The 13,116-nt window shown below is 34.4% G+C and overlaps 1 protein-coding gene across 2 annotated transcripts in view; it reads right to left on the reverse strand.

The window, feature by feature from the left end:
* Positions 1-461: 461 nt before the first annotated feature.
* LOC128649702 (GRAM domain-containing protein 2B) overlaps positions 462-13,116 on the reverse strand; it is a 68,075-nt gene continuing 55,420 nt past the window's right edge. For both annotated transcript variants that reach the window (XM_053703114.1, XM_053703115.1), the window contains exons 5-13: positions 12,620-12,723; positions 12,429-12,527; positions 11,290-11,361; positions 7,506-7,577; positions 7,263-7,335; positions 6,659-6,739; positions 6,382-6,481; positions 6,162-6,269; positions 462-1,400 (exon numbers count right to left, since the gene is read on the reverse strand). In XM_053703114.1, the coding sequence (XP_053559089.1) occupies positions 1,385-1,400; positions 6,162-6,269; positions 6,382-6,481; positions 6,659-6,739; positions 7,263-7,335; positions 7,506-7,577; positions 11,290-11,361; positions 12,429-12,527; positions 12,620-12,723 (725 nt within the window). In that variant the 3' untranslated portion in view covers positions 462-1,384. The remainder of the gene's footprint in view (positions 1,401-6,161; positions 6,270-6,381; positions 6,482-6,658; positions 6,740-7,262; positions 7,336-7,505; positions 7,578-11,289; positions 11,362-12,428; positions 12,528-12,619; positions 12,724-13,116) is intronic.

A 13,116-nucleotide genomic window follows, 5' to 3' on the forward strand; every position in this document is an offset into this window, starting at 1 on the left:
TCTTGAACCCCCTGAGTAAATATATATGTATGAAAATATATATATATGTATATATATATATATATATATATATATATATATATATATATATATATATATATATATATATATATATATATTTTCATACATACATGCAATAGTTGGTGACAGGAATTTTTTGTCCCTATTCCAAAAACAAGCATATTTGGCAAGGCCTAAATATCCATAAAAATATATCTGCAGGGGGAACTTAAATTCACTCCCCTTAAAGTATTATAACATATGGCAATTTTGAGAGATATATATATATATATATATATATATATATATATATATATATATATATATATATGTTATGGGGATGAAAATGAGATTAATATATTCCTGTCTCCATTACAAAATACTCCTTATTACCTACCTTCTGTAGGTAGGTGAGCAGAAAATATAAACACCACAAGTTCCATAAGTCCACACAAGTCTCATTACATGGACAAACTCATGGTATTTATTTTTAGTTAAACATTTTCAATGTATGTAATGTGGCAATTTTATAGGACACAAACAACCACGTACCGTATCACCATCTTCAAACGTATTAAATATTTTAGTACTTTGCACTTACTATTGATGCACAGATTTTACCACAAGATTATAAAAAGAGGTGAGGTATGATAACTCCCACAGAGTTATTAAATTCACAATAACCTTTAGAATATTGAAAACTGAAATGCATCTATTGAGATGTTAAAATGATTTATGGTTAAGTCACCAAGCAGGAAACCAACATGGCACCTATAACAGAGATCAGCAAATCTTCCTTTATTTTTGCGTTAGACCCCTGTGCATCTCATCTATTATATGAGATTTGCTTCAGTCTTTTTTGTGGTCTATCACAGTTAGGGTACCAAATGTGTATGGCTTCCGTCATTCCTTAATCCTAAAGAGAACTCCTGAAGTTTCAGTATTAACCCAGCTTGTAGGCATACTTTATTTATATATTTATAAACTATCCTCATATATTTCTTGGTAGTAGTCAGCACCATCAGATTAAACTTCAATATTTGCCGCAGAATGCAAAAAAAAAAAAATAATTGAATCCATACTTGAATCTGTCCAGTTTCAGAGTCCGCACTCTGCTATCGCGCACTCTAGTAAAACCCCATCCATTTTGGGGATCCGTTGGTGCTGATCTTCCAATAAAGTGCAATGTTTCTTCTCACATCCATGCGCTCAGCAGCACATTCTGTCCTGGGTTAGGATAAGAGTCTTTTTAATTCCTCTACCAGGCCTTAAAACCAATATGTTTGTTGTGAGGTTGGATCCAATATATCCCTGTAGATATCAGTCAACTCTGTCCAGCAGAGGTGGTGACACAATTCTAAACACCAATGCTGTTCCTGTCATCTCAGGAATCCTTCGACCTGTGAAAAAGAGACAACAATAAACTCATGAGCTGGCTACAGGTTATGTGAGTTCCCTAGAGTGCGTATTTGTGTGTACAGAATATAGCATACACCACTGCTTTTTTTGTAAAAAAAAGGTGCTATACACATTGATTGATATATTATGCTCAGTAACTTTGAGAAAAAAATAAAAATAATATATATATATATATATATATATATATATATATATATATATATATATATATATATATATATATACATACATACACACACACACACCAGTGACGTGCAGTGAGGTCAGACGCTGGTGAGGCACTAGATATGATACGATGGAGAAACACATGTACAGAGGGCCGCAAGTGCCCCCAACAGGGCAGGTTTAAATGATAGCTGGACCAGTGCACAGGTGACATAATCAGGTAATGGGTGAGAGCAAGTTAGTAACCACTGAGTTACTGATCAGCTGATTACTTCACCTGTGCACTGATTCAGCTATAATGAAAGCCTGGCCTGTTGGGGGTACTTGAGGACCATTGTTGAGAAACACTGCACTAAAGCACCAGCTCATCGGAAATATATTGATTACCTGGAAAATAAAGCACACATACTCTGCTCACTGACACCCACACACACTCTGCTCACATACACACTCACACAATTCTGTGGCACAGTGCCAGTTACTAAGCAATTAGAATGATACACAATCTCTTCTCTACTCACTACTGTATTGTAAAAATAGAAATAATTTACCATACAAGTTTTATACAAAGGACAAGTTATCAATACTGCCAACACAGCTGCTGCTGCAATATGGTGTTCAAGAAACGCATGTGCACATCCCACTTAGGTATGCTCTTCAACAAAGGACATCAAAGGATACCAAAAGAATGAAGTACATAATAAAAGTAAAATAGAAAGTTTATTTATTTATTTTTTGTGTGCAATTTCTATCTGAATGATGGAAATGTAATTATGACTTTCATGTTCCTTTCAAAAACTAATTTGATTTGCTGACATGGGGCCAGTAACAGTTGATGCTAATTCTCAAAATATAAATAACTAGAAAAGTCTATTAAAATAGCATGCTCTACCTCAATCATGAAAGTTTAATTTTAACTGTCTCCCTTTGACTATGTGTTTAACCAGTTACTTTACAGTGGCATTATTTCTAAAAACATTTAACTGCCATAATTACATATATTTTTTAAATGACTCATTATCTCCTTTTTTATTAATATAAACTGGAGTAAAAGCAGCACATATTAAAAACACAATGCAACAGCTTTCAATTGATTTGTGAATTACAAGTTAACAGCAGTCTTTAAATAAATGGAGACACAGAGAAAAATAAAAACAGATACTGCATCCTCTGACTTAACAGACATAACATATATGGAGTTTGTACCTAATGAAATCAAATAACCATGAAAAAGGGAGGCTTAGCAATATTCAATGTCAAAAACTTTAGTTTAATTAATATGGACACTGCACACTTAACTTCAAACTCTGGGTTTTAAATTATGGATTTAAATTTGAATTGACCCTTTGACTTCCTGTCAGTATTGGGTTATGTTCACTTACTGCCCCCCTGTTAATGAGCTGTGTCTGAGCACAATGTGTGAATCACAAGAGATGTAGAATACTACTTTACTCTTCTGCTTGGTGTCATCTGTTCTTAGGTTACCTCAGCTTCCAGTTGTATCACATGACCCTGTTCACTGCAGCCTCCTTCTGATTAATCTATATATCCTTCACTTGCTAGGAGGCATCAAGAGGGGTGCCTCCTATTGGTCCCAATTTTTGCTGCTAATATATTGACAGAACACAGGTGGCGCTGCAGCACAGCTTTTCCTTTGACTCATGTACTGCAATGGAGAGAAGCATCCCTGTACCTGCCTCTTCATAGCATTACATGGGGGGGAATATATATTTTTTTTACTTTTTCTTTTTTGTTTTAATTAAAATTTAATTAAGCTTTGGCCACATATGGCAGGGTAGGCACTGCCTCCCCTGCCTCTTATGAGTGCACGTCCCTGACACACACACCATCAGGCCTAGAGCTCACAGTGAACATAAGGTACAGAGGTGCCCAACAAGTATTCCACAAATCCAACATAAAGAAAGGCACTCTCCGGATTTAACAGCGGGTAATTGTAATCCCAAGTGATTTGGGATTAAAATTACCCGCTGTTAAATCCGGAGAGTGCCTTCCTTTATTTTGAATCTATATGTAGGTATAGATATATACCGAGATATACAGGAATATATATTTAAAAATACTTAAAACATATTCCCCTACGTGAAAGAATATTTAGACATAATTATGTATCATACATAATGTATGTATCTCTATGGAGCCTTTTTTTCTAAAATCTGAGACCTCATATCTTTGAGCCCTTATAACTTTTTATATAAATTAGTTTTATTTAAAATAATTTTTATTAGATAGTGATATTATGAGTGTAACCGTTTTTTAAATGTATTTTTGATGTCTTTTGTGCAACTTTTTTGTCTCGCATAACAGTTAACCAGAGCTAACGCGCATTAAATTCAATTTCACTCGAGCAAACGTGTTTACTCTAAACCTGTAATACGAGCCCTACTTCCGACGCACACAAACCCTTTTTGCTTGTGCACCACTTTTAATCTAGACCTTAGTGTGTATGATATTTGTGAATATATATATATATATATATATATATATATATATTTTTTTTTTATTTTTTTTTTTTTTTCATCCTGTGTGTGCTTTGTATGTTTGTGGTATACAATGCATGCACATTGTGTGAAGTGTGTATTTTTTGTGTAAGTGTGTATACAGACAGATTGTATACACTGGGATTATGTATAGTATTTGTCTAGTCTCAGACAGGAATTTACATTATGTAGAAAAACCGGAATCTGAAGAATGCAGAGATGAACCTAGTTTACACACAGTACAGAGTGCGTGAAAATAATGTTTTGAACATGAGCACGTATGTGTGTGTGTGTGTGTGTTTTGGTCTTTGTGTATGTGGGTATATTACTTGTGTGCACTGAAGAGGTTGTCTATATGTGCTCTTGCTATAATGAATTCAGTGTCCCCAGGCAAGGACACGGCTAAAGACATATTGACATCATACGTGTGCGCACACAATGCCAAGAAAAATGAGGTAAATGTCACTTGACAGACCTGTCTGGTTTGCACCTCACCCTCCTATCTACGATAAAGATGTAGAAATATGTGGTTTTACCTACTTTGTTAAATAGTGCAAAAATATCTGGTGATATTGGCCTAGAAACACAATGCATTGAAGGAGCACTGTGGTGAAGAACATGGTCTAAATCTGCTAAAAAAAATATTTTTCTCATGGAAAAAAATTTAATAAATTTAAAAAGCAGTTTACTTTGAAAGTAAAAAGTGCAGCTAGGCCTTAAACATACTTTATACTAATTAGTTCCAATGCTTATAGTTATGCTATACATAGATGCAAACTCTGCTGTCATAGAGTGTCTGTAGAAGTCTATGGCAGCAGTGTTTGTACCTATGCATAACATTGATATAAACCTTGTTGCAAACACTACTGCCAGATGGCTAAAGATACGTGCACGCTCCTGAGTTCACCTAGGATTACTAACAAAGGATACCAAGAGAAGTATGCAATTGATGACAGAAATAAACTGGAAAGTTGCTTAAAATTGTATGCTTGGTCCAATGCATTTAAGTTTACTTTTGACTTTACTGTCCCTTTAAATTGTAGTTATTTTAAAGGGACATTACGGTCAAAATTTAAATGCACATAGATTACATGTTTGAATAGAAACATATTTACAATACACATTTATTGGCAAGAATACTTCTAGTAAAAGTTATCACTGTTTTTGTGGTAACATTTTTCTCTGCACATGCATGTAAAGCATAGCTAGATATTGTCACTGCACCCACATTTTAAATACTGCGGCTGCTCAGAGCACCACTGGGGCTTGTATTACGTCAGCAATTAACAAATTGAGTAATTACCAGATGGTACAAGCACCTTAGGCTCTCTGATTAAGTGCTGTGTTTAAAATGCTGGTGCACGGTGCATACTTAAAGGGACAGTCTACACCAGAATTTTTATTGTTTAAAAAGATAGATAATCCCTTTATTACCCATTCCCTAGTTTTACATAACCAACACTGTTATATTAATACACTTTTATCCTCTGTGATTACCTTGTATCTAAGCCTCTGCAAACTGCCCCCTTATTTCAGTTCTTTTGACAGACATCCATTTTAGCCAATTAGAGCTGGCTCACTGGAACTCCATGTGCGTGAGCACAGTGTTATCTATATGACACACATGAACTAACACCCTCTAGTGGTTAAAAAACTGTCAAAATGTCCTGAGAGAAGAGGCGGCTTTCAAGGGCTTAGAAATTAGCATAGGAACCTCCTATGTTTAGCTTTCAATTAAGAATACCAAGAGAACAAAGCAAAATTGGTGATAAAAGTAAATTGGAAAATGGTTTAAAATTACATTCTCTATCTGAATCATGAAAGTTTATTTTGGACTAGACTGTCCCTTTAAATTTGAAACAGCTCTAGCTTTTCTTAGAAGCATTATGCTAATACTTGCATATTACAAAAATGCTTCTATTCAAAACTGAAATGCATCCATGTGGATTCCAATTTTAGCTGGAATGTCCCTTTAAAATATCTGACACACACCTATCTAAACATAGATATACAAACAGTTAGAAGAAATAACTATACACAGCACATATTTTCCTCCTTATACAGGACTAAATTACTGACCCTTGGGTAGCATCTTCTTTTGGCCATGCTCCCATGATATTAAGCTGGTTCTCCAGCTCAATGATTCGTAGCCCAATGTATCCTGAGGAGATTAGCAAAATGGCAACTCTGTGGAAGCAAACAACACTTATTGGGTGTGGAAAATAAAGGACAGAGGAGAAACACTGCATTGTTATACCCAAAACTATAAACCCTGTTTGCAGTAAAGGTGAGTACTTACAACAGCATATAGATGATAAGCAGGATGTTCACCGCACTTGGCCGCGCCCAATGTGTACGATTAGTATCATCACTAGCCAGCTTCTCTTGACAGATGTCCCCTGAGATAAAATTATAACAGAACATTATTCTTTTGCAACAGTGTGACCCTTGTGTGTGGGCGCATATCTAGATAGAATGATAGATAGAGACAAGCAACAAATGGGCTAGGGACGAAGAGTAGATGATGTTTATTAATGAGGTGGATAGTGAGCTAAAATTCGCTAGTGACAACTCACCATTACCATAGGATCCCAGACTGAGACCGTCCACTTCACTGGCACTGAATCGTAACCGGCTCTGCTCTTTTAACGGGCCCTCTGAAGATAGAGAAACATAGAAACAATCATTTTGATTGTAGAAAAGAAACAGAAAGTCCATCAAGTATGCACATATATTTTTAAGTTTAAGCTTAAATACATTTTTGGCCTAGCTTTATACATATCACAGGCAATCTTAAACTCTAACAGTGTTAATCCTTAACAAAATTGGAAGCCTATTCCATGAAAGAGAGGGCGTATAAGTGGAGGGTGTGTACGTGTCAGTTGCCAAATATCTGTTCAACAGTCCTAGTTAGTAAGAACATGTGTTAAAGGATGGCCAACTGGCGTCTCTCATCCCTAGTTTTTGTGGCCCCTTTGAATAGGTGTAGCTACTTAGAAAATAAAGTATTATTTGTGCTTTTAATAGCCAAAAATGTATATGTGGACCTTAAAGATTCAAAAATATTGATCTGTGGGCCTCATGTGAAGGAAGAATTATGCCATCCATTAAGCCAAGCAGAAAACAGAGCCCAATTGTCAAATTGTATTTATGTGTCTGCAATAGTGTTTCCTCACTCACCTGGAGCGATGCTATTAAGCACCACACTGTCTGATTCATTTAGATTTAACTCCAGATCTGAGTGACTTGAATTCTGCAATAAAATCAGGTGTAATTAGACTAGATGATAGAGACATGGAAAACTGAACTAGTAAGTCTGACACTAAAACAAAGCATAGAGCAAAATACATGCTTGGTATATCAGTGATTTTACCCACAGTCTCCAGCCACCCATAAACCTCCCAATGGTCAAATGAATCTTACTAGAATTTTGCAGTTCTGTTCAGAAGCTGGATCTGCAGTTGAGGACATGGGGGTACTGCAAGCACTGCCATCCTGAAAGAAAGAATTTGTAGAATGTAAAAATAAATATATATATATATATATATATATATATATATATATATATATATATTATATATAAATTAACAAGAAGAAAAGAGTGAACTGAAATTATATGTGCAAAATAATGAAATTTCCAATTTCTATTATCAAATTTTCACCATTCTCTTGGTATCCTTCTAAGAAGATAATACTTAGGTAGGCTCATAGGAGCTCAGGAACGCAAACATGTCTTAAAAACACAATGGCAGCAGTGTTTGCAACAATATTTGTATTAATGTTATACTATGTTACAAATACTGCTACCCTAGAGAGCTTAAAGGGACATGAAACGCTTCAATTTACTTCTATTATCTAATTTGCTTCATTTTAATTTTCCTTTGCTGAAGGCACAGCAATGCTTGTAGGTGAGACAGTAACATGGAGGCATTCACGTGCAGCCACCAATCAGCAGCTCCTGCACCTACCTATGTATGCTTTCCAACAAAGAATACTAAGAAAACTAAACAAATGAAGTAATAGAAGTAAATTGGAAACTGTTTAAAATTGCGTGCTCTATCTGAATCATGAAAGACAAAAATTGCATTTCATGTTCCTTTTAATTTACATTCTGAACTCTTATGAGTTGACCTAGATTTACTCTTCAGCAAAAGATAAGAGAAAAAAGCAAACTTGATCATAGAAGTAAATTGGAATGCTTGGTCTGAATCATAAAATTTAAATGTGATTTCCCTGTCCCTTTAATTACTCATATTCATTGTTAAATAACTGTGCTATTTGCTTGCTTCTCTTACACATCTTCATTTTGTGCTCAAGTGGTTTACAATGATATTTTATTAAAGCCGTCAAAGGGTGTCATTTCTATTTCTTAAGAGCTTGCCGTGTCAATTTATTTTTAATTAAAGTTGTCTAATTTAACTTTTTTTCCCAATCACATTCAAATTCATTAGAGCTGAATTTGTTTGAATTGGTTAAAGGGACACTCAAGTCAAACTGAAACTTCATGATCCAGATACAGCATGCAATTTTAAACAACTTTCCAATTTACTTCCATTAACAAAATGTGCACAGTCTTTTTATATTTACACTTTTTGAGTCACCAGCTCCTACTGAGCATGTGCAAGAATTCACAGAATCTACGTATATGCATTTGTGATTGGCTGATTGCTGTCACATGATACAAGGGGGAGTGGAAATAGACATAACTTATTTATTTATCAAAAATCTACTCCTCATTTGAAGTTCAGACTAAGTGCTAGTGCATTGTCTTCTTATCATGCATTTGTTGATTATGCAAATCTACAGTGTTGACTGGGCCTGAGCTATAGTTACGTTTACAATAAATCTAGAATATCCCGTTTTTTCTACCAATGCTTATAAATGTAAAAGAAACAGACTTCTTACAAACCAATGCCTTTTCCAGTAATTGATTCAGTGGTGATGAGAAGTGTTTGAATAGTCCCCCGCCCCCGCTATATTAATAATATAACTTCATGGTATGTATGTTGTTAACTGTTATCTATCATTTTGTATAATTTGAGTATTTCAGAAAATGTTTAACATTTTAAATAATGTGATTGAATGACTTACGTATGTATTTATTTAATTATTTATTTTTTAAAATAATAATTTATATTTATAGGAGTGGTACCTGTTCAAAAACATCAAATTTTTAAAAAATAAATAAATACATAAATTATAGATAGAGATAAATAGGATAGATAGATAGATAGAGATAGATAATCTGGGGATCTGAACTATTCTCCAATATTTTTAAAATCTTATTAAAATTGTATTGTCCCCACACTAAAATAATTCTCTAAAACACAATTAATATAAAATCTATAAAATTCTTTATTTTATACACACAAATCACCCAGATGCTAAATCTTAATAATTTAAACCCCACCTATAGTGTGTGTTCCAATGTGTACAAGATAATTATTGCTGTGTCAATTTTTTTATTTTTATTAAAATGGTCTATTTTGACTTTTTTTCAATCACATTCAAATTCATTAGAACTGAATTTGTTTGAATTGGTTAAGCTGCCTGAGTTACAATTAAGTCTAGAATCTAAATCTAGAATATCCATTTTTTCAACTAACGCTGGAAAATGTAAATTAAACTTCTCAGACCAATGCCTTTTCCAGTAATTGATTCAGTGGTGATGAGAAGTGTTTAAATAGCCCCCCCCCCCACACACACTATACATTCATGGTATGTATGTAGTTAACTCTTTCCTATCATTTTGAATAATTTGATAAATATTTCAGAGTATTTCTGAAAATGTTTCAAACTTTAAAAAAAAATGTGATTGAATGACGTATTTAATTAAAAAAAATGTTTAAATAAGAGTTTATATTTATAGGAGTGGTACCTTTTAAAAACATGAAATGTTTAATATAAATATATTAATTATAGATAGACTTCTAATGTAAAATGCTAAATAATGTCAAAATTATAAATAATTATTTATTTTGGTCCATTTTCTTATAATTTAAGTCTGAAATGTATGTTTTTCAGTTATGAGATCTGGAGGTGCACACTACAAACTTCAAAAGGCTAATCATGTTACATATCTCTGCATAATTGGCCCAAGCAGAAAGAATAGATAAGATGCTTTAAAACAGTGCCATTTTTATAATGTAATACAAAATTACTATGACTAGTCTTATCTACTTCAGTAAAAAATCTAGAAAGGTGGCCCCAAATAAGGCAAGTGAAGGTGGAGTTTTGCATTTGATATATAGTTGCAGCAAACAATATTTTAGTATATCTTTGACACTAAGGGGCCGGTTTAACATACCTCGAATGGTGCCTAATGCACCTGTTTCCGCACGAGCCTTCAGGTTCGCCAGAAACAGGAGTTAAGAAGCAACGGTCTTAAGACTGTTGCTCCTTAACTTGTTCTCTGCCTCTTAGGCTGCAGACATCAATCCGCTTGATCGAATACGATTGGGTTGATTGACACCCCCTGCTAGCAGCCGATTGTCCGTGAATCTGCAGGGGGCGGCATTGCACAAGCATTTCACCAGAACTGCTTGTGCAATGTTAAATGCCGACAGCGTTTGCTGTCAGCATTTAGCGATGCAGGGCGGACATGATTCGCTATGGCATATCATGTCCGCCTGGGGTATGATAAATCTACCCCTAAGCATGTAGATTAATTTATTGCACAAAAGTGTTGAAATTGCAAAGTGTTTTATGTGCTTTCAAATTAAGTTTTATGTTTGCATCGTTTGCAGTTTTGCCTGAATATGTCCTTCTTAACCAAGTATTGTCAACAAATTTACTCTTAAATTTATTTTCTTTAATGAAAGCCAATTGCTCTTAGAATTAAATTGATGAGAAAGTTATTCACTCTTCTCAAATTAGCACAACAGAAACTGCCCACAAACTAAGGGAAAATAAGAACGGAAAAATGCAAATATAATGCATTTTAGAAACAATGTGCATCCCTACAGAAAGAAAGGTTAGGATAGCTACAACCCTGGAGGAGCTGATAAAATCATATTAAAAAGGCCATTATGTTTTACTATGTATATTTATATACAGCTTGAAGCATTCCATATCTCATATATATATATATATATATATATATATATATATATATATATATATATATATATATATATATATATATATATATATATATATATATATAAAACAAACAGTAATCTAATGTAAGAATATTAAATGCACATACCTGCAGGTGGGTACACACAGCACGCACAGCTTGGTAGCAAAGCTCCCTATTCCTCAGAGATCCAAATAAATACTAAGAAAGTAAAATGGAGAGAAAATAAAAATACAAATTAATTTATTTATCCATCAATCTCTCAGTTTGTCTGTCTGTATACATACACATAAGGACTGTATTTGGATTCACAGAAAAAAAAAGAATTTTGGGATTAAAATACTTTTGATATCATGAATAAAGGCAGCTTTGTAAAAAAAAAAATTATTGCTTTTTCGGAAATCCATACATGGGACGAAACACAGATGGTACCAGCCGAGTTATTGAATTTTCTACAGAAAACTTTGGAAGATTTGTTATGTAACTTACAGATAGAATTCAATAGCGCTCACATGGGAAGCAACACAGTGCATATAATGCATTATTTCCATTCCAATAGTTGTGTATAAAACTGTTTTTTAAATTACATGTATAGTTCTTGTAAATTATAATTAACTTCCCACAGCGTACTCTTAACTTGCCCCAATATTTTTTTTTTAAGATGGATGAAGATCACTCAATTTCTTTCATGGATAGTGCACAACTAGACTGTGGGATAGAAGCTCATTGGCTAATCAAGAGTATTCCCTTAGCTCTATTGGTGGAAAATGACATGCACAACAAGCATAAGAAAGATAGACAGACAGACAGACAGACAGACAATAGATAGATAGCTAGATAGATAATAGACATATAGATAATAGACAGATAGATAGAAGATAGACATATAGATAGATAGATTATAGACATATAGATAGATAGATAGATAGATAATAGACATATAGATAATAGACAGATAGATAGAAGATAGACATATAGATAGATTATAGACATATAGATAGATAGATTAGTGCTGCGGAATCTGTTGGCGCTCTACAAATACCTGATGATAATAATAATAATAATAATAATAATAATAGTTAGATAGATGTAATAAGTTAATAATGTTAAAAGCCTGGTATATCTAAGGGGACAGTGAAGTTTGAGCAGGGCCTGGTGCACTATATTCTTCTTTGATCTTATTATAGTTTTTATGTCTACAAAAAGTAGTTTAGCACTAATGCCATCACTTTTCTGGTGCACTAGCTCAATATCTCATCCACACTCACCTTGTCCCCGTCCACAGTTCTCACACTCAGAGCGTTGGGCACTAGAAGAGCGGTGTTTGCTTTCTTAAGAATAGTCACAGAGCTGATGGGGATAAGAACCTGCAGGAAGCAAACAGGAGGTGAATGCAAAGACTTTTTATTTCTCGTTCCTGCCATATGTTTCTGCTTTTCCTCTGTTGCCCTTATCTCACCTTGATCTCTTTGCGCAGCATGATGCAGAAAAACCCTATGTAGTTGGAAGATATATAGAGCCGTCCCTGGTACAGAACCTCTTTTTGGAGGGCACATGTGAAGCCTGTATGCAAACAAAAAAGTAGGGGACACAGAAGCTGAGTATCAAGGTCAAAACATTTCTATGATCTCTCTCTATTTCAATCACTTTTGGCTGGGTTGAAGGGATTTTAAACAGTTAATACAAGTTAATGGAAAAAGAAGCGCTCTACCAGAAACAGCTCAGTAGCTTGATTTATAGCGAGCTACCACCTAGGGGCAGCCTCTTTTAGCCCAATTGTGCTTTTCACAGAGGAAAACTTTCCTGAAGTATATCAGTCTGATCCAGCCGAGCAAGGTCAGCCCTGCCCCGAAATACCAGGTGATTCTCCTCTGAACAAGGAACATGACAACCCCAGATGGTCTTTCAGCTTCCTTTGGGCCATGTCAGTGAGGTGCAGCCTTATCCCTCTAAGCA

The sequence above is a fragment of the Bombina bombina genome, chromosome 2 (genome assembly GCF_027579735.1).
Source record: "Bombina bombina isolate aBomBom1 chromosome 2, aBomBom1.pri, whole genome shotgun sequence".
NCBI classification, from domain to species: Eukaryota; Metazoa; Chordata; class Amphibia; order Anura; family Bombinatoridae; genus Bombina; species Bombina bombina.